The sequence below is a fragment of the Gavia stellata genome, chromosome 4 (genome assembly GCF_030936135.1).
Source record: "Gavia stellata isolate bGavSte3 chromosome 4, bGavSte3.hap2, whole genome shotgun sequence".
NCBI classification, from domain to species: Eukaryota; Metazoa; Chordata; class Aves; order Gaviiformes; family Gaviidae; genus Gavia; species Gavia stellata.
The window spans coordinates 56,608,993-56,630,779 of record NC_082597.1 but is presented as its reverse complement, the minus strand read 5'-3'; the positions used below and the strand labels follow the sequence as shown (position 1 = coordinate 56,630,779).

The following is a 21,787-nucleotide window of genomic DNA, read 5'->3' as shown; positions in this document are numbered from 1 at the left end:
ACTTACTAAATGGATTATTCTCAAAAATAGATTTATCTCTGGGAATTTTCTTTCCACCTTCTCCAGGGCCAGCAGCAGGCTCCCCAAGTTCAGCAAGCTGGGATGGGGCCAGCAGCTTCTCAAGGAATGGGGTCTGGAGCACCAACAGCAGATCCAGAAAAACGCAAACTCATTCAGCAGCAACTGGTTCTCCTTTTACATGCTCACAAGTGTCAGCGGCGAGAACAGGCCAACGGAGAAGTGCGACAGTGCAACCTCCCTCATTGCCGAACCATGAAGAATGTCCTGAACCACATGACACATTGTCAGGCTGGCAAGTCTTGCCAGGGTAAGTGGAGGAGTGGTTGTACAGATGCAGTCAATGTTTGCAGGACGAGAAGGGCTCTTAGAGATGGACAACTAGTGGGTGGCTTGGGAAGTAGATTTTTTTTAAACCTATCTGTCCCCTTAAGAATGAAAATCATAAACAACTTCTGAGCCTTTAAAGTTTAGACAAGTTAGAGGGGACAAGATAGCACAAAGAGACGAGTGATGATATTTTGCTTAACTTGGTAACTCACTGTAAGATCTTTTGGATGCTGCCTTCTGATAAGGATGGACACAAAGCAGGAATCTGCAAGTGGGAGTCTACCTGTCTCCCTTAAATGGAAGAGGCAAATCTTGAGCAATAGCTAGCTGGGAGTTAAGCTGCTACTGGCACTGGTGAACTCTTAGCCTATCCTAGTAGCCAAGGAAAATGTATGCTACCTCTTTGGTAGCCTGGACTCATCTGGATTGTGCCAGTTGCTGGCATCTCGATTGCTTGGTACAGTCTGCCTGATGTTTATGGTGTTATCCTTTGAGTCAGGGAGATATAGGCTTGGGTGTATAACATAGAGCTTTCAAGTAAGCTTTAGTTGAGCCAATAATACTTGAAGAAATCTAGCTACATTTTCAGGGCTAGTTAGTGCTGAACTATTTCAAGTAATACTTTACTGATCTATGTTGATATAGATGTGTGCCCTGAGAGAATTAGTTGCTCCCTACCCAGTCTGTGTTGACCATGTGGAGGTACCAGCAGCAGTTTGTAAAAGTTTTTCATTCCCCTCCCTTTCTCAGTGGCGCATTGCGCGTCTTCCCGACAAATCATCTCGCACTGGAAAAATTGTACGAGACATGACTGTCCTGTGTGTTTGCCACTCAAAAATGCTGGGGACAAAAGAAATCAACAATGTAAGTCTACTGGGGAATTCTGTGTATTGGATAAACCATAAAATGCATGTTGGGAGTTAAACTTTCTTGCACCCAGGTGATAGTGGTGATGTTCTTGAACCTGCAAACATGTAATATGATTTTCTTCTTGCTTTATAGTCAGAGTATTTTTCTGTCTCTTGATAGCTAGTGTTTATGGAAGCTTTCTAACTTTATTGGATATTCGTAGCAGGAGAGTGGTAAAGGTGAACAAGTCATAGGTCTCAACCAAATGATTGGCTTTTCACTACTACCTCTTCCAGCTGGCCAGGTTCTGGAGACAGATGCGCACACACACAGAGAATTGTGTCATTTCAGCCCTGATGATACTTGGTTCTGTCTTTATCCTTTGTTTAGATCAGATGTCTCTTCCCCCTTCTCTTTTTGGCAGGAAGACCAAGGGGACACAATCTTTGCAAGATTGCTGTATGCAGTCTTCTGCCTTTAGCTTCTGTGACATGGTGTGCCTCTGTTTTCAGTTGGAAGCAAACAGATGTGTTCTAAATGCTTAGAGTGGGATTTCCTCTCAGCAGCTCAAAGTGAAAACAGCATGTTGTTGGAATGGCTGGTTGGGTCAAAACTTGCCTCCCTGTTTCATGACATGTTTTCCAGACCTGGCCTCTTCTCTGCATGCTCCTAGAAGGAGATTTTTTAGTTCTGAACAAGCAGTGCACTCTTCATGTTCTTTCCCTGGTTTTGGGGACCTCTTTGGCTACCTCCTGCTGCCCTTATTAACTTGGTATGTCTCTTCCAGCACTGCTGGGCGGAGCTGCAGTAGGACTTGCAAATACTGGCTCCGTGGGTGTGGGGCAGCAGACAACGCCCAGCATAAACACTACCAGTCAGATAGACCCGAGCTCCATCGAGAGAGCCTACGCAGCCCTTGGACTGACCTATCAAGGGAACCAGATGCAGACACAACCTCAGGCTCAAGTGAAGAATCAGCAACAAGGACAGTCACCCCAGGGTCTGCGCCCTATGAATCCTATGAGTAAGTTATCTGTTAGTGTTAAAATACAAACTACAGGCAACTTTCCGTGTTATAGCTAATGCAAATTTTCTTAACCTGCTAGCTTAATACTGCTAGTTAATTTGCAAAAGGTATGGCTCTGCAATATTTTAGACTTGAGATAGCAGGCTGCTCAGTGGAACAGAAACATTAGAGGGCCCAGATGCTTTCTCTTGGAAAACAAGTTCTCTGGGAAAAGTATTTTCTTTGGAAAAATGATTTTTTTTTTTTTTGAGAACCAGTTTTCCGAAGCATTTTATTTAATGTTATTTTGTAGCTTTATAATTTTACTGTAATGGAAGTTTTGGGCTTTTTAGGAGTTTTTAATTGGAAATGCATGCATTGAAATGACTGTATTCAAGTGTACTTCCTTGTCACTCAGACTGCAGCATTTTACAGTTGTATGTCAGATATTTAATGTTTGTTTTAGAAATGAAAAGTAGTAAATAACAGACTTTCTTTCTGAATCCTGTCGTGGACTCGCGTAACTAAATTGTCTGGGTGGCTTATTGCAAAATCATGAAAGACTACATAAGAATTTTAGTTTGAAGTGCAATTAATTCTAACCTGGCTATCGCTGGTGTCAAATGAAGTAACCTTTAACCATCAAATCTAATTTTGATAGTTTGAGATTACATTACAGAAATCTTTCTCAGCCCCAGGACTTTGCTTGAGTTGCTTAAGTAGAGGTAGTTTTTTTTAATGGAAAGAGGAAAGATGAGCTGGTAAAGATTTATCACAAGCTTAATGGGATTGCAGTGATCCTGCCTGTATGCCCCATGACAAGCTCAGGATGACTGCACAGGAATGCCTTGGGGAAGGACCTGAGAGATTGCAGAGGAAATGCAGGTCATGCAGAGAGGGAATTAGAAAGGCAAAAGCCCAGCTAGAGCTCAATCTGGCCACGGTCATAAGGGATAACAAAAAATGTTTTTTACAAATACATTAACAACAAAAAGAGAGCCAAGGAGAATCTCCATCCCTTACTGGATGCAGGAAGGAACATTGTCACCAAGGATGAGGAAAAGGCTGAGGTACTTAATGCCTTCTTTGCCTCAGTCTTTAACAGCCACACCAGGTATCCTCAGGGAATCCAGCTCCCTGAGCTGGAAGACAAGGATGGAGAGCAAAATAAACTCCCTGTGATCCAGGAGGAAGCAGTTAACGACCTGCTAGGCCACCTGGACACTCACAAGTCTATGGGGCCTGATGGCATCCACCCAGAGGGTACTGAGGGAGCTGGCAGAGGAGCTTGCCAAGCCACTCTCCATCATTTATCAACGGTCCTGGTTAACAGGGGAGGTCCCGGACGACTGGAAGCTTGCCAATGTGATGCCCATCTACAAGAAGGGCCGGAAGGAGGATCCGGGGAACTACAGGCCTGTCAGCCTGACCTCGGTGCTGGGGAAGATTATGGAGGGGTTCATCTTGAGGGCACTCACAGGGCACATGCAGGACAACCAAGGGATCAGGCCCAGCCAGCACAGGTTCATGAAAGGCAGGTCCTGCTTGACCAACCTGATCTCCTTCTATGACCAGGTGACCCACCTAGTAGATGAGGGAAAGGCTGTCAGTGTTGTCTACCTGGACTTTAGTAAAGCCTTCGACACTGCCTCCCATAGTATTCTCCTGGAGAAGCTGGTGAATCGTGGCTTAGACAGGTGCACTCTTCGCTGGGTAAAAAACTGGCTGGACGGCCGAGCCCAGAGAGTTGTGGTGAATGGAGTTGAATCCAGTTGGCGGCCGGTCACAAGTGGAGTCCCCCAGGGCTCAGTTTTGGGGCCGGTCTTGTTTAATATCTTTATCAATGATCTGGATGAGGGGATGGAGTGCTCCCTCAGCAAGTTTGCAGGTGACACCAAGTTGGGCGGGAGTGTTGATCTGCTTGAGGGTGGGAAGGCTCTGCAGAGGGATCTGGACAGGCTGGATCGATGGGCTGAGGCCAACCGGATGAAATTCAATAAGGCCAAGTGCCGGGTTCTACACTTCGGCCACAACAACCCCAGGCAACGCTACAGGCTTGGGGAGGAGTGGCTGGAAAGCTCCCCCCGCAGAAAAGGACCTGGGGGTGTTGATTGACAGCCGGCTGAATATGAGCCAGCAGTGTGCCCAGGTGGCCAAGAAGGCCAATGGCATCCTGGCCTGTATCAGAAATAGTGTGGCCAGCAGGAGTAGGGAGGTGATTGTGCCCCTGTACTCGGCTCTGGTGAGGCCGCACCTCGAATCCTGTGTTCAGTTTTGGGCCCCTCACTACAAGAAGGACATTGAGGTGCTGGAGCGTGTCCAGAGAAGGGTGACAAAGCTGGTGAGGGGTCTGGAGCACAAGTCTTGTGAGGAGCGGCTGAGGGAACTGGGGTTGTTCAGTCTGGAGAAGAGGAGGCTGAGGGGAGACCTTATCGCTCTCCACAATTACCTGAAAGGGGGTTGCAGAGAGGTGGGTGTTGGTCTCTTCTCCCAAGTGACTAGTGACAGGACTAGAGGAAATGGCCTCAAGTTGTCCCAGGGGAGGTTTATGCTGGATATTAGGAAAAATTTCTTTACTGAGAGAGTGGTGAAACACTGGAATAAGCTCCCCAGGGAAGTGGTGGAGTCACCCTCACTGGAGGCGTTAAGGAACGTGTGGACAAGGCATTGTGGGACATGGTTTAGTGGGCATGGTGGTGTTGGGTTGATGGGTGGACTTGATGATCTTACAGGTCTTTTCCAACCTTAGTGATTCTGTGAAAGTAGCAGTTGGTTGCAGGTTGCAGTTTGATGTGCTGTTTCTGCACCAAAGGACGTGCTACTACTGGATTACTCAGGAAGAGGCTGTTGAGTAGAGTAGACTTGTTAATGAGATGACTGGTCCTCAGGTTGCATGCAACTTGTGTACTGCTGAAACTGCCTTCCACTGTGTAAAGCTTTTTTAAAAAAAGGAGAGGGGGGCAAGGTCCCAAGAGCTTAGTCTTAAAACAATTAGATTAAAATAATATTGCTGTGCATTAGTGTTTTACAAATAGATTCTAGAAGCTCCAAAATGTTATAGTAAGGGCCTTGAAAGGTTGAAAGGAACGTTATCCTTTTTTCTGGAGCAAAATGGTTCTCTTTTTATTTTTTTATTTACAGACACAGTGTTTGGCCTGTGCATTCTTTTTGGGCACTCCTTGTAGCACTGATAAGAAAATCCAATGAGATGATGGGATTGAAAAGCTTTGGAGAGCAAAGAACTGAAGCTTAATGTAGAAAGGACAAGCATGGAGAGTGTAGACTTTTGAGTGTTGTTTCACTTTTAGGAGTGGGTAGCTAAGGAGGGAATTACAACAGGTGAGATCGGAATTAATCAGGTCATGGCCTACATGACAACAGGGCTAGTTTAGGAGAAACAGCAGGATTTGGTGAGGACTGCGATGTGAAAATATGCAGTCCTAAGTAGGTCAAACAAATGGTTGGTTTTAGCAGTTGGAAAGGGAGGATTAAGGCAAAGGTTGATAATTGTCTTCTACACCATCTTGCTCTCAGATGGCAAAGTGAATCCAGGAAGGAGAAAAAAGTGACTAAGGGAAGGGAGGCTGGAGGCAGCTTTATGAAAAGACTGTTAAACACTTGGTTGTGGTATTAGAGGTGTATATTAGGCTCAATGTACTTAATTTCAGTGGATTTCTCTTGTACCTGGTGTCTAATTTTGCTTGAAATACATATTCTGGAGGTTTCAGATGTCCTATATACGTGTGAAGGTTTGTAATGCCTTTCAGGCTACTCTCAGCTTCACTGTGTGATCTATTCAGAAGCTCCAGACAGAAATATGCTGCATTTTTCTTCACTGTTTGAGTCTTAACTGTAGTACGTGAAGAAAATAGGCAATTCTTTTATGGTGATTGATAGCTGCTGTGATTCGGCAAAGCAGATTTTGGTACGTAACAAATTACTAGAGGTTTTTTCTGCAAAGGATTGTCAGATTTCCCTTCTTAGTACAAACATTGGAGTTAGTTGCAGGATCCTTAAGTATGGAGTGGGTGACAGGGGACCTTGTTAGATGTAGGTGGTAGCTGATGTTCTACGTTTTTGAAGCCTTTGTGAATATATATCTTAAAAACCCAACTGCTTCTAAACAAAAAACCAGAAGTGGTTGGTCATGCTGAATCTTTAGTTAGAGAGTCACAGAAAAGGACTCTGGTACATAATGTTTGCAGCAAATTGAAATTGCTTGTTTGTTGAGAAGGTCAGGAAGATGTGCAGAAGAGTAATGCGGTGTGATGCTTCACTTGGAGGTCACCAGTGTTGTGCCTCAGACTTCTTCTAAGTTTGTAAAAGGAAGAAGGTAAAGAGAGCAATGGATAATTAAACTCCCTTCACAAAAGTCAAAGCACTTCAAAGTCTAGATCCTTGTTATTGCTGAGCAGTTACTAATTTTGCACAGTAATTAGGCATTTAAGAATACTTATTTTTCTGTTTTTAGGTGCAAATCCAATGGGAGTGAATGGAGGAGTAGGGGTTCAAACCCCTAATCTGCTGCCTGACTCAATGTTACATTCAACAATTAATTCCCAAAAGTAAGTTGAATTATTCTTTGCACCACAGTGATTTTGTTCAGCTGCAAATGCTGATGACTACCCATAACAAATGAGGTGGTGGGGAAGGGGGTGTACATAAGGATGTTGCATGCTCATACTGGGAGGGACTAACTGATGCTTGCTGCTAAAGGGCAGTTGGAAAAGAAGCCTCATAGTTGTGATGTCTTTGTTCTTATCCTTTCTAGAGGTCTTGGTGTCCATTTTAACTTTGTCACTACTTGAAAACTGACTTTTTTTTTTAGGCCACAGAGGTTACAGACATTATCTGATTTAGTATCTGGGCAGATCTGAAGCTCCAGTGCCTTTACTGATCAGGGTGGCAAACCACAAACCTGCCATTGAGCTGCAGTGGGAGTAATGGGCAAGTTATGCACTGAGGTGTAAAAGCGATCCTTGTCCTTGATAATCTATGGCACTTCTTGCATAAACAGTGGGGTAAATGCCATTGATGGCTATCTCTCCCTTTGGATTTTGTAGCATTTGTTCCAGTTCTCCAAATCCTTGGGTAGGACAGCATGTACTCTTTCATGGCGTTGTTTTGGTGTCTGTGCAGCTATTTCTGCAGAGTTTGTCCATTGATTAGGGAATGGCTGAACTAGCACTTTGTCCTAACATTATTCTAAAAGAGGCTATGACTGTAAGATGACTAAGCTTGGGCTAGACTTTCGCCCTCAATTCTTGCTCTGTTTTTGAAGCCCTATGATGAGTGAAAGCGCCAACGTTGCTAGTTTGGGAGCCATGCCAACAGCTCAACCATCCAATACCGGAATTCGAAAGCAGTGGCATGAAGACATTACTCAGGATCTCCGAAACCACCTTGTTCATAAATTGTGAGTAGCTAATATCAAACCAATCTCTTGTTAGGTGAGGTGCTGCCTCTGAGGGGTATATGTGGGGCAGGAGGAGGCCCAGCTTCCAAAACCAGGGGACCAGAGAGTGCGTTTTGTCAGGGTCTGAGAAGGGAAAGCAGAAGCACGAAAGGTGGAGCTGCATCTGCTGGGTTGGGCCTGTTGTATTGGAAGCGTCCCACCCTGTACTCAAGCCATCTACACAGGGGCAGTGTCCCCCGGGAGCAGTAGCGGTGCCGCAGTCTGTTGGAAGATTTGCTTGCTGCCTTGGGATCACTGGGGTTGGTGCTGATGTGTCCCGGTCTGGGGACACCCTAATCACTTCCGTGCTTTTTTTCCCCTCCCGCCTCCAGAGTCCAAGCCATATTTCCTACTCCTGACCCTGCAGCACTGAAGGATCGGCGTATGGAGAACCTGGTGGCATATGCTCGGAAAGTGGAAGGGGATATGTATGAATCGGCAAACAGCAGGGTGAGATGCCCTCCTCTGTCATCCAGTTGTGTGTGTCTCTGCCTTGATCCCATAGTGGTTGGGGAGGAAGAGGAGTGAAAGCACAGATGAGAGTCCCAGGCTGAGGAAGCATGTGTTGTGGGGCTGCTGGCTAGGGTCTAGGAACCAGCCAGCTGCAGGCTTCTGCCTGCATGGGCCAGGAGTCGGGGTGTGCTGTGCTTGAGACCTCTGGGGCTTCCCTGAAGGCAGCATAAAGCTCTTCACTGTGATTCTCCCAAAGAAGTGTTGGACACGAGAAGAGAAATGTCCAGTGTTGGCCTAATGGTTGCCAGCAATGCCCTGAGCAGTTTTTGCACTCCAGTCTGCCCAGCAGCCCCTGCAAAGGGAGAGCCACCCCTGCCCAAGCCAAAATGTGTGTGTGGAAGACTGTTTTCCGAGCTTGGATCACTGGGACCTGTTGCCTTTACTTAACACGTGTTTGTCATCTCCTTTCCTGACTTGTGTTGCTCCTCCACAGGCAGAGTACTATCACTTGCTAGCGGAGAAGATCTATAAGATTCAGAAGGAGCTGGAGGAGAAACGAAGAACGAGGCTGCAGAAGCAAAACATGATCCCAAATGCTCCGGGCATGCCACAGGCTCCCATGAATCAAGGGCCCAACATGGGACAGCCTCAGCCAGGGATGTCTGCAAGTAAGAACAATTGAGTTACTGACCACCTGGTACAGGGGAATTGTGTAATGTCATTGTGGTCAGGCTGGTGACCGTTTTGCCCTTGTTGTTTCACAGTTACCTGGCTTGCTTAGAGTTAAACAAACTTCTCCTCTTTGGTCAGAAGCACCTGCAAAATCTTTGCTTTGCTTGTGCTAGTTAATGGCCATAGATTGTCTAAAAACATTTAGTCTTGTGAACAAATTGACATATTATAAACCTTTATGCTTACTTTAAGGGTGGAGGCAATGGAGATTAAGTTGCATCCTTCATGTTGTAGAACTTCAGTCTCGTTAGATTCACCTCTAGAATTATTTGATTTAAAGATAACCAGTTACTATAAGAGAAATATATTTTCATAATATTTGTGTGGTGTTTAAAATGATCGTCCCTATTACTGTTGTTGCTATACACAGAGTATGATGATTGGAGTGCTTAGGTATTTATGCCTTTGAAAGTTTAGATAGTGCTTGTTATGTGCCACGTTTATTTTTTTGGACAAATGGCCTTTCCAGCATGCAATGAAAACCAGATTTCACATTTTCCCCCATGCAGCTATTGTCTATTTTGCAGTAGTTCTGTTACTTGAATTGACCTTCCTCATGCTAAGCAAATTATTCTTATTCTTGGATTCACTTATAACCATGCATTTGTGTATTAGAATAAAATTTACTTTGGAGAGGAGTCAATGATCAAAACTGTCACACTGCTAAAAAGTGTAATGTCTCTTTACAACATTAGGAAGGGATGAAGCGCTGTAGGCTGTCAGCTATCTAGTATGTTTTTATTTGAGTAACAGATAAAAACAGGTAACGCTAGTTATTGTGGATAATATTATTAGTTAGAAAGTGGTGAGAGGCATCTGCTGACATTGTAATCTTGTATTTCTGGTTAAGTCCTGTAAATAATTGAAATACAGGATTTTAAACTGTACATTTCTAAACAGAATTGCATCCCTTACTCTGATTTAACTGTAAAAGAGAACTAATATTTTATTAACCATTTGAGCCAAAATCTGCTTTAAGATTTTTTTTTGTCTGTGATTCTAGACTGACAGTTCTGGAGACTGAAATAGTCTTTCTTAAAACTAAGTGCAACAGTTCTGCAAACATACTTTCTAGAGCACACACCACACCACCCTGTCTCTTTCCTGAGAGAGCTTCCTTTTCAGAAGAAAAGGATTTTTTCCTTCATGCATTCAGTCCTGCATGTTCTTAGATACTTTATGGTTAAGAATTTAGTTCTTAAGACACCTCATGGGAACAGATTGTAACTGTGACTGACACTGTAATAAGTTGTCTAAGAAAATAGGGTCAAAATTTGAATTAGTCAACTGAGGAGACAAAAAACTTCCTGGTTTTTTTGTGACACTGCAGAAAGATCCAGTAATTCCAGGCATATGCTACAAGAATCTTAATCTGATTCCTTTTTTCCTGCTTAAATTTGAATGTATCTTGGTAAATCTAGTTCTGGGTCTTTTTATGTTTGAAGTCAAAACAGGATTTACCGATATGCATTACCAAGATCCAAGAAAGATTCTTAAAGGTTGATGCTGTGAATTTATTTGCTGTAATGTCTGTAGAAAGTTGATCTTCAGCAGTAGGTGTGATGCGTTTGGTTATTTATCATGTACTCCAGTAGTTCTCAGACTTCAGAGCTTTGATAAATACTCTGCTGAACCATACAGTTTTCATAGTGTTTTAAATCTAGAGCTGCAGTAGCAGCGTAGAGTGGTCTGTGGAAGTTCTTGTGGTCTGGAATGTTTGTGAGCTGCTGAGTTTGTTGTTGTGCCTTGATAACATACTTCCGATTTGTCCTAAATTTCTGAAAGCTAACTCTAAGTCAGAGAATATTTCTGTCAATGAGACATGCTTATATTTTCAAGGAAGTTTCTGGTTTTGCTTCACACTTGGAGGACTCTTGGAGAGTGATCAGAGTTACTGAACTGTGTCCATACTTTTACACATGGGTTTTAGTATGTAGTTCTCCACTAAAATGTTTGGTGGATAAAAACTGGTGGTCTCCTAAATGCCATAATCTTATTCCAATATCTTTTTTTCCAGATGGTCCTCTTCCTGACCCAACCCTGATACGTGCCAATGTGCCAAACCAGATGATGAATCGCATGCAGGCACAGCCAGGTAAATACTTGAAGAAAATTCGCTACTGTGATTTTTTTTAAAGGAATCTTAGAATTGGGCAGCTCTTGCTGTAGTGTCATAGCCCTTGTTTCACCTTCAGTTTTCCCATTTGATTAAGAGAACAGCTATCTATATTGTATAATACTTACATAACTATATATATTATATATAGAAAAAACTATATATCTCTCTAATAGCGTTTAATGATCTTGTGAATTTAAGAGCTGCACATTAGCTGCTTGCTTTGTTAAATAAAGACCTTGATGCTTTTGGAACTTGTGATCATGTGAACATAAGATGGTGAGGTCAGTCAAACACCGTAGGCCTAGCCAGCTTAGAAGAGGACATGTTGGTGGCAGAGGGAAGATGGTGAGAATTATTGCTCAGAGGGAAGGGGCAGAAGCTTTGTTACATATTCAGGAAGTATTATAGCCAACATATTAAGTATTTAAGGAAGTGAAGATACAGTCTGGGATTTGATAAGTGAATTTCTAATACATAATTAAGCTAATGCAACTTCCTGTAGAAAGTTGATCAGCAGTAGATGTGACACTTCTGGTTATTTATCATGTACACCAGTAGTTCTCAAACTTCAGAGCTTTGATAACAGTTAGTGGAAACAAGTCTTTCGGGGGTGGGGGGGAACACGACACACACGGACGGACGCGACCTAGTCTGTATTCTGAAGGAGTATGGTAGCTTGGACATCTCATATTTAAAATAGTTCCATGTAACTGGTTGATAGAAGGAAGTATTTCCTTTATAAAGGATTGCATGCCTGAAAACTGGTTGCTAGAAAACAAGATTAGGAAGAAACTAACAGCATTTCTTCTGTTGAGTGGTGCCCAGAGGAGAATTCAGGCTTTTGTTTATAAGTCGTTTTTTGGCACAAATGCGTAGGAATGAATCAGTTTGGCCAGATGAACATGCAGCTGTCACCGATGGGACCCCGGCAAACCCCTCCTCTTCAGCACCCTGGACAGCTAAGCCAGGCTGGGGCCATGAACCAGGTCAGTGTTCATTTTGTCCAGGGTATTGAGCTCACAGGTTTGCTTCTGTTGGCTGTGGTTTCCGTAAAATAAATAAATAAATTTTTAAAATCAAGCATTATTTTTTCATTCTCTTGACCCTTTGGTGTTCCTCCTTTTGCATCTCCACTGAAAAATTTGTCTGGTCTATGGTAAGCCTTTAGATCTTGGTGGTAAAAATTGCCTAAAAATTAAGTTGAAGTGGCTTTTTGTGCTGTTGCATCCTTAAAACAAGAAACAAAGATAAATCTTAAGTCACAGTCCCAATCTGAAATCAATATCCTTTTCCTTAGCTTACAAGGGAAATCATCATAATTTCTGTCTTTGAGAGGAGCTATAAGCAGACTTTACATATTGTATCCTACAAATAAGCAGCAAGCATCAATTTCTGCAACAAGATAAATGTTTTTGTGGAATGTTATGGAGGTGTATGCAAGTTGTGTGAAATGAGTTCCTTTCTTTTCCAGCAGATGGGATTTCCTTCACGTATGCAGCAGCCAGGAGTTGGCCAGCCTTCTGGTCAGAATCAGTTTCTACAACAGACCCAGTTCCCTGCTTCTTCCCCCGGAATGAACACGGCGAGCATGCCTATGACTCAGCCTGGCAATCAGACACCAGTTTCTCAAGTAAGTTTCTGACTTCTGGAAGTGGTGTCAGTGGGCTCCGTTATATAGTGGTTTCGTTGTTCAGTTTTGTTTTCTGAAGATGCTTTTGGAATTATAGTCAACGGAATTAATTTATTGAGATTCCTGATGCATTTTCCTGATGTAGCACTGGGAATGGCAAGGGTGAAACATTGTTGGCTTGTTCTCAGGCTTAAGTTTAAGTGTGACAGAGGAATTTTTTTAAGTTTGATTTTATGGAGCAAAGAAGAAATTGTTACTCAGCATGCAGTAGTTAAGAATTTCTTGCTTAACAGCGAGGCAGCAGAGCCTGAGAAATTAAGAGATCGTGGATGAATAAGTCAAAGACATGTTTGTCGAGGACCAATGTGTGTTACTGGCTTTGGGGAATAGGAGGGTTATTACTACTAAAGATCTGAACTTACAGTCTAGCAGTTTCCTTTCTGTCCTTTCCCTCTCCCTTTTCAGCAAGAACCTTTCAGGCCAGGAAGAAGTAGGGAACGTCAGTTTGCTTCTCGTTGATGCTTCTTCCTAGTTTGCAGGCAAGATTATTGTGGAGTGACAGCTTTTTTCCTTGACCAATTTTTTTGTAATCTTGTAATGGTACAGTTAGAGCTGTACTTATTTCTGATGATAAATTCAGTTTCTAGTCTTGGGGGTGGGGGCACACCAAGTATATTTGAGTGGAATTTTTCACTGTGGTGCATTGTCCCATATTCAGGATGTACAAATCTGCAGTTTTAAAACGAAATGTTTTGCAAACTGGGAGTGTAGGTGTGCCTTTCTTTAAACATATCTACAAGTATAAGTTATTCTATTGAAACTTCTCTTTTAGAGCTGAATAAACTTTAAAACAGCTTTATGTTCGTGTGGAGCAAAGTAAATTGAGTACACAATTTCTCCTTTTGAAATAGTGTTTAAAAAAAACCAAAACCAACAGGTAGTTTTTCACGCTTCTAAAAGTATGCCAGTAACTGTGGGAAAGCAGCCATTTGATAGTAATTCCTCTCCTTTTCTGTTTCAAGTCATTCCATACGTGTACTTGTTTTCCCACAGGCACAAATGACCAGTACTTCCTGTCCTGTGAATTCTCCTGCAATGGCTCCAGGTTCTCAAGGGAGCCATATTCACTGCCCACCTCTTCCACAGCCTCCCATGCACCGAAATTCTCCTTCTCCAGTACCTAGTCGAACCCCAACACCTCACCACACGCCCCCAGGCTTGGGTTCGCAGCAACAGCAGGCAGCAGCAGCTGCCACTACTGCCCCCACACCTACTCCTCAGGCAATGCCACCTGGACCGCAGTCGCAGACTATGCACCCCCCTCAAAGGCAGACTCCAACGCCTCCACAGGCACAGCTGCCTCCACAAGTCCAGCCTCCAGTTCCAGTTACCCCTTCTGCAGAGCAACAGCAGCAGCCCTTGTCACAGCAGAGCACGACTGCATCTGTTCCAACACCAACAGCACCACTGCAGCCTCAGCACCCCACAACACCTGTAAGGAAATACTTCAATTGTGCTTTCCCTGTGAATGTTTAAGTGCAAGGTTTGATTATCAGTTGGTATTTATTTTTGTGCGAGTCTGTGATAATGGAGGTAGCTCCTGGCACGTTTAATATCAAAATAGGTTTTATTGCATTTGAGAAGTAACCTTTTTGCATCAAGATAAGTCTATAGATCTTCTGTTGTTTCCAGAGAGGGAGTATTTTTCAGAATTCTAGTGCATGTTTTGAAAGGCACTGTGAAACATGGATGAGGTCTTTAGTTATGTCTACATATGTATACTGGTGGTGTACAATAGGGAAACAGTATGAATTATCTATATGCTAGGTCTTCCAGTGCATATTTCTGTTGCATGTTTTTCTGTAACTGTAGTTGTGTAGCAGTATGTTCATCAGGTGAAGCAAGGGAAGGGCTAGAGCGCATTTAAACTTGGTGGAAATGTAGTATAGGTAAAAGGTAGATTAGAGAAAAAAACAAGTTCATTAGAAGCCTGTTTGTAATGTGTGTTTTGTTCCCTCAGCTTTCACAGCCAGCTGTAAGCATTGACGGGCAGGTATCCAACCCCCCATCCACCAGCAGCACAGAGGTGAACTCTCAGCAGACTGTTCCAGAGCAGCAGCAGCCACCCTTGCAGGAAGTAAAAATGGATATTAAAACAGACGAAGGGGAACCAGAACAAACAGAGCTGCAAATAGAGGAGAAACCTGAGGTGAGATTGTCAGCTGGTTGTTGGGTAGAGTATCTTTACCTAGTGCTGCTAGATACTTTGTCTCCATGCAAGCCATTCCTTCCAGAGTTCAATGAGAGCTGTAGGTGCTACCTGCCGGTGCTGTCTTGATTGCTGTCTTCCTCTACTCCTTCCTAAAGAAGGGTCTCTGTTTTGTGGTGAAACGATGGTAGAAGCCAGTGCCCCCAGGAAGGACCATGGTAATATGGTTTTAGCTGTAAGGCTTTTTGGTAAATGCCAGTGTAAGAGGGCACTCAGGTCAGTCCTTTGGATGTTATTGGCAGCTGTTAAATGTTAGAATAGCAGATACATACATGATGGGCTGCTTTACCAGGCTCTGACAACTTGTCACTGAGGACAGCTAAGAGTGTGGCTGCCAGCATCACCCTGGCAGCCCCAGTGTAGAAGAGACTGTCAGACCTGCCTGAAGAACTGTATGAGTACCTACCTGTGTGTCTGCTTGCAGCTCAGAACTGGTTAGCAGCTCATCATTGCTACTACTGCAGTGTTTAAAGATGCGTTCTAGCACATCTGCTCAAGTTTTAGGCAAGTTTTGACTGCGAAGTAGATACCTTTAATCCTAGGGAAGAGTGGTGGGCAGGATGGCAGATAGGTTTAAAGGATGGAAATGTGGATGGGTGACTTCACAGGAGACTAAGTAACAGGCTCCAAACTACTTTCCAGATTAAAGTAGAACCAGTCGTGGAGGAATGTAAACCAGACCCAATGGAACAAGAAGACAAGAAATCTGAAGTGAAGACTGAAATACCAGAGGGGGAAGAAAGGCCTACTACTCCAGCTACTCAGTCTTCTCCAGCAGCTGGGCAGTCTAAGAAAAAAAGTAAGCAGGAACACTGTTGTCTGAAATTCACTGCATCTCCCTAGAGAAATCTTCAGGGGGGGAAAAAACCTGAGCTTTCTTCATTGGTACTAAGTAGACTTATATGGATTGGTCTTTGTGGCTTTTGGACAAAAGTGTCTTAATAAAACATCTGCTTGTAATTGGCTTTGTGCAAGTTCTTTAAGGCTTTAGTATTAGATGTTAAGCCTTGGTAAAATTGTCACTACAACAGAGATTTGAAATATTCCTCAGTTACAGATTTTCTAGACAAGTTTTTTCTTGGGACCTCAGAGAGGGGCCATATTTGGAATGTGAACCAGCTCTATTAAATTTAGTGGTGTCTTCCTATGATAACAAGATTCTCTTTAATATTTTGGCCATCTCCTTGTGTCCAGGTGATCATTTTAATATCCTGCTCAGAACTCAGTGTTGCAGAGGATAAACAAGCCATGCTAAGTACCTTAAACCTGTAGTCTTTTTCCACAGACCTCACATTTTCCAGCAGGTTTCTTCCTTACAGCTGTTTCTGCTATCTTTCTAATGATGATTGTTTTTCAAAAGTTTTCAAGCCAGAAGAGTTGCGGCAGGCACTTATGCCAACACTGGAGGCACTTTATCGTCAGGATCCAGAGTCTCTTCCATTTCGACAGCCTGTGGATCCTCAACTATTAGGAATTCCTGTGAGTGTCTTAGCAAGATACTTTCCTGGCTTTAATTCAGAACTACTGTTTTATGACATACCTGTTTGAGAACAGCTTAAGTCTGTCTTGTTAACATTTTTATATTGATGCATTTGAAAAGATTTAGCTTAGGCAGTGGAACATACAATGTCTGACTTAAGAAAGTTTGTTTGGTTCTGTGTTCCTTTTGATAAATAAGCAGGTATACCATACATTGAGGTGGTTACAACAAATCCCCAGTCATGTGTGAGCTTTTTATGGATGTTGCTTCATGTTGTGATGCTTCTATTGCTGAATTCCATAGGTGTTTCTCATCACATATAGAACTTGGCTGAATATGTGGTAAGTTAAGCAGATCAAGACCACTTGGAAAAAAAAAAAATCCATCAAGGATTATTAATCTGTTAAAAGCAAGGAGGAGACTATTCAGCTTCTAGTTTTTGTTTACGTCGAATTTTCTGCTTGTTTTGGAATTGTCTTCACGTTACTATCCTGCGTTCTAATCTCTCTGGGTTGACAACACAAGTTTACTATTTATACACAAATGGATATACATAGAAGTCCTACTTAGGTGCTTTGGGCAACATTTTTTGCCTGGAAGGTTTTTTGTTTGGGTTTGGTTTGGGGGTTTTTAGTGTAGATACTGCAAAAATTTAAGGCCTGCTGTATTATAAGCAGGCATAAATGTTGCTAATATTCTTTAACAAGCTCAATTGGCTGTCATACTCTAAGGACTTTTGTAGAAGTGGTTCTATAACTGCTGGGGGGGATTGGAAAAAGGCATTCTTTAGAGGAAACATATCTTTTATCATCTCAGTTATTTCTTTTTGTTTATTAGGTTATCTGGTCTACTAAAAACAGTTGCTTTGTATTAATGCTCTTGTGTATATCCTCAGATCACAGTGGCTGCAAAAACATTGCCATTTCATACTTTTTGTAATATCTGTTTTGCTGACTAAAATTAAGAGTGGCTTTATTTCATCAGGAGGGGGAGAGCAATAGAGCCTGAGAAATAAAGGAATAATGAAAAGGAAGCACTGGGGAGTGATACGGTATTGCTCAGAGATTTCATTACATGTCACAAGCAGTTTGACAGTCAAGTCAGGGAAGAACCTGTTTTTCTTGATGTACCGCAGAAGAATTTATATGCTAAGAATGCACATGCTGTTGTGTCGCAACATAGTTCTGTAGTAGTGTTTTGATACGCTGTGTGTTCTTGCAGGATTATTTTGACATAGTGAAGAACCCCATGGACCTTTCTACTATCAAGAGGAAGCTAGACACAGGACAGTATCAGGAACCGTGGCAATATGTAGATGACATCTGGCTTATGTTCAATAATGCCTGGCTGTATAACCGCAAAACATCCCGGGTATATAAGTACTGTTCCAAACTGGCAGAGGTGTTTGAGCAAGAAATTGACCCCGTTATGCAGAGCCTTGGTTATTGCTGTGGAAGAAAGGTAAGACAATAAATACTTTCAGTCTGCTGCTTGCTTCCTGGTATTGAAGATGGGAAAAATACAGCAGTTGCAGTTGTTAGCAGTTACGGTGTGTCAAAAATTTTGAAAATATACCAGGATTTAGCAATCTTGAGTCATCTGATTTTGAGGTTTTTATGGATCTTCTAATTCTATCCAGTGCTTAAATCATCTATTTGTAGATAAGCCATGGGGGGGGAAGTAAGTAACTGAAGGCTTATTTTGATTAGGGTGAACCCATTTGCCATTGTAAATTAAACAGATGTGGTTTTGTTACGATGGAAGAAGTGCTCTCTATTTCACTGTATATTGAGACTGTGTATTTCCATTGTCTTGTTTTGATATGCTTTCCATCTTTGGAGAAGAGCTAACTTGAGAATAACAGACCGCTGAATGTTTTTCATGACTCTAGCACTTCATGCACTTGCTGTACTGTGAGATCTGTGTACAGAATAAAGTGGAAAGGATCATTGTTTGGGTCAAGCTTGCTTCCCATGGAGAGCAAGTGAAAACACGTATGAGTACTAAGACAACCTGTTCCTCTTTGCAGTTGGAGTTCTCGCCACAGACTTTATGTTGCTATGGCAAACAGCTATGCACAATCCCTCGAGATGCCACTTACTACAGTTACCAGAACAGGTAAGGAAAACTCAATTGGTGTGGTTTTGTGCATGCTGCAATCAATCTGTTAAAAGGCGTGCATGTATTTACGTATACACCCTCTTTACATGTGTACACCTTTGTGTTTTAAGATAAAAATTTGCTGGAAGTGCTCTTGAATAGTTTATGTTAATAATTAAATATGTTAATAGTTGTTGTGTGTTAATGATTTCTTTCTGCAAAAGTTCACGCAGTTTTTGCTCTTCCTCTGTTGTTTGGAGAAACATGTTTTACTAAATTTTTATCCTGCAGTTAATTAGATCTTCAGTTATCTACAAATCTATATATACAAGTCTTTTGTCTTTTGCTTCCTACCATACAGCAGTATTTTTCATGCAGAACACTGAGTAAACTATGCAGCAAGTATATTAATGCTCGTAATACATATTGTACTTGGCAAGTCTTTGTTTTTCTCATGATGTTAACACTGAAGGGCAAACTTATTTTTGTGGTGCAAAGCTTCATTGGAAGATTTGTGTATTCAAATCTTCAGTAGATTGACGCTTGCTTTTTCTCCCCAAGTTTCCTTAAGGGAGTTGTCTTGCAGTAGCTGTCAGCAGCTGTGTAAAGTGCTGTCACTTCTACAGCTCTTTTAAATATTTTTTTTTTTTTTGTGCTTGGCCTTTATTAAAGGATTTAAACCTATTTGGCTTCTGAAAGAAGGTTTCTTGCTAGGTGTTTCTTTGCCAATTGGGGAAACGAGGCAGGAAGAAGCAGGGAAATACATGCTATAACACTCCCTTATCCCCTGGCCTGTCACCAGAACGCATCTGTTACAGCAGAGGGCTGGTTGCCTGCAAACCATATCACCCTCATCAATTTAGTTCCTGCTTTTCATTCTTTCCAACACCTTAAACAAACAAAAAAAACCCCAAAACATCAAAAGCACTAAGGCTTTTACCTGAAAGCCAAGAAGATTTTGCAAGAATTGTAGTTTTCTTAAGCACCTGGTCAGGTGAAAGCAACCAAAGAGCTACAGGAGTTATATCTTAACCTTCTTAGGCTTCATAAAGGTTTATAGCAGTGAGTGGAGGTTTTTAGGAGTGAAGAAGTAGAAAATAAGCTTACAGTATCCCATAATAACTATCGTAGTTTTAGACTTATGATATGAAAAGCTCTACACTATATAAGGCAGTGTCTTCTGCTTACATTTATCTGTGAGCAAGCACTAGATGGACCAAAAGATTATTATTCAAAAATCTGACATGTTTTACATGTTTTCAAACATTAGAAGGGAATGTTTGCACTATAAGTTGTGCACACATGTAACTTGTAAATTACATTACGTACACACATGCATTATATATCTATAGACTGAAATGTACAATTCCAGAAGTACTGTCCTCTGCATTACCTCAGATGAAAATAGGGAGAGAGGGTTAAGAGACCTGGTTTTTTTAGTTTAACAGCTGCTATAGTGTTGGTTTGTGTGGCTTTATTACAAACTTGTTTAAATTTTCTTTTATTTTTAGATGTCTTGTGCACTCAATTAACATGCCTTAGTAATGGAGAGGCCACAGTTTTAGAACAGTTTTGAGGGCTGGGGTAGAATTTTGAATTAATCACTTTTATTCAAGTGTAAATGCAGACTTTCTTTGTAGTGCTTGCTGTATACCTGGACTGTTCTACACCCAAACTGGGCTATGGCAGAATCATACCAGTGTAGGGCATTATGTGTGTAGTTAATGTCAGGTACTTGGTTAACATACAGTTTGACAGTTCTATAATTAATGTCTGTAAGATTTTTGAGGACAGATTTTATTGTTCTTTAAGCTTCTGATGTTTAGCTTTCCCTTTCAACTGGAGGAGAATCCTGTGGCCTTTCAGCATTTATACATTTAAGATGGAAGACTGTCCCTCTTCCATTGATCTCCTGCACATCCTCCTGCCAACAGAACTGCTGTGCTGATGTACAAGTCAGAGTAGCAGTTCTTCTTCCCTTCTGCTCTTTCCCCTTTCTCATTTTAATTCTTTGCCATACATGGCATGGATTATTAAAATGAAGAGGGTATGGGTATGCTAGAATGGAATACATTTGTTTAATTTGCTTTAATCTTTTGCTGCTTGTGAACCCATTTGAGAGATTTAATGCTAATCTGTGCTTTGCCTTGGCTTTCTGCTTTGTGTTGTCTTGTCCTGCTTCTATGTTTTTGGTTTTGTCCTGCAAACCCCCATTTCTTTGTTTGTTCGTGTATGTGTTATTTTTTTATTTCTCCTTTGTGCTTGTCATTGTCTGCACTTGGCTTTGATTGCGCAAAAAACCCCAAAAACCAAAAAAACAAACACCAAAAAAACCAAACCAACCAAACACAATGTGGGGCCCATAAATCTGCATCATTGAATATCCTTGTCGCCGTTGATGACCTGCTCCCTGCTCCTGTCCCTTCCTTGGCCTGCTGTGATTGGTGGCTCCGTTGCTTGGCTTGGGCTGTGTTGTGTGGACGGAGCAGTTCACCCAAATATGGCCTTCTTGCTGACAGGTATCATTTCTGTGAGAAGTGCTTCAACGAAATCCAAGGGGAGAGCGTTTCTTTGGGAGATGACCCATCACAACCTCAAACGTGAGTTACTTGTGTTTGCTTTGGCTGCGCGTTCATAAGCTGTTTCATGGTCTATAGTGCTTTCTCAAAGGGAAGGAGTTTAGGTAAGCCTTTCTGTTTGTAGGCTAGTAGAGGGTGGACCAGATATTCTTCATAAAAGCCTGGACTTGTGCGTTAGTTGTTTTTTTTCTTTAAAATATGGACTGACTGAACTATAGTGCACTTAGTGCTTAAAATTGCAACTATACCAATAAAGGGGAAAGAGGAGAATAGCTTTTTTCTGAAAAACTGTGAAACTATTCTACTGCAGAAAAATAATCATGCCTGCAGGCAGGTAGGTGACAGACATAGTTTGAAACAGTCAACCTTACCATTCTGTTTACAGACAGGCTATGCTATTAAACTTGTATTCAACTTCAGATTGTTTTTCATCCAAATCAGAAGCAGGCAACCTCCTTTTGCCGTACAAATATTTTACTGTTGGAATGCCATCTGCTTATGAGAAATACTGTGTAGCTGTTGAGGAGATGATGGTAAAAGCCGTGCATGGATGTAGTTGCCTTTTCCATGCTGGTGGGAAACTGTTGGAACAGTCTTTCATTCTGCTGTACCTTCCTCACACCTCCCCAAAAAAATTTTGAAACGGAATTCTGGGAGACTAAGGAAACCTTTGAGGAACAGATGAGTGCCAAGCAGTTATTACTCTTTGAGCTGTTGAAGAAAGCTCTTTGGGGCGAGGGCATTGCAGGAACACTGCAGCTAGAAGC

At 42.1% G+C, this 21,787-nt stretch overlaps 1 protein-coding gene across 2 annotated transcripts in view; it reads left to right on the top strand.

Moving 5' to 3' along the window:
* The window catches only part of EP300 (E1A binding protein p300), a 64,325-nt gene that overhangs the window by 25,589 nt on the left and 16,949 nt on the right, over positions 1-21,787 (top strand). Inside the window, exons 4-20 of one of the 2 annotated variants that reach the window (XM_059816100.1) lie at positions 67-328; positions 1,099-1,212; positions 1,985-2,221; positions 6,675-6,768; positions 7,485-7,619; positions 7,991-8,108; positions 8,605-8,779; positions 10,861-10,938; positions 11,839-11,948; positions 12,434-12,592; positions 13,646-14,086; positions 14,613-14,801; positions 15,504-15,660; positions 16,222-16,340; positions 17,563-17,802; positions 18,371-18,459; positions 20,961-21,041. In XM_059816100.1, the coding sequence (XP_059672083.1) occupies positions 67-328; positions 1,099-1,212; positions 1,985-2,221; positions 6,675-6,768; positions 7,485-7,619; positions 7,991-8,108; positions 8,605-8,779; positions 10,861-10,938; positions 11,839-11,948; positions 12,434-12,592; positions 13,646-14,086; positions 14,613-14,801; positions 15,504-15,660; positions 16,222-16,340; positions 17,563-17,802; positions 18,371-18,459; positions 20,961-21,041 (2,798 nt within the window). The remainder of the gene's footprint in view (positions 1-66; positions 329-1,098; positions 1,213-1,984; positions 2,222-6,674; positions 6,769-7,484; positions 7,620-7,990; positions 8,109-8,604; positions 8,780-10,860; positions 10,939-11,838; positions 11,949-12,433; positions 12,593-13,645; positions 14,087-14,612; positions 14,802-15,503; positions 15,661-16,221; positions 16,341-17,562; positions 17,803-18,370; positions 18,460-20,960; positions 21,042-21,787) is intronic. The other variant, XM_059816102.1, reaches the window with a different exon arrangement.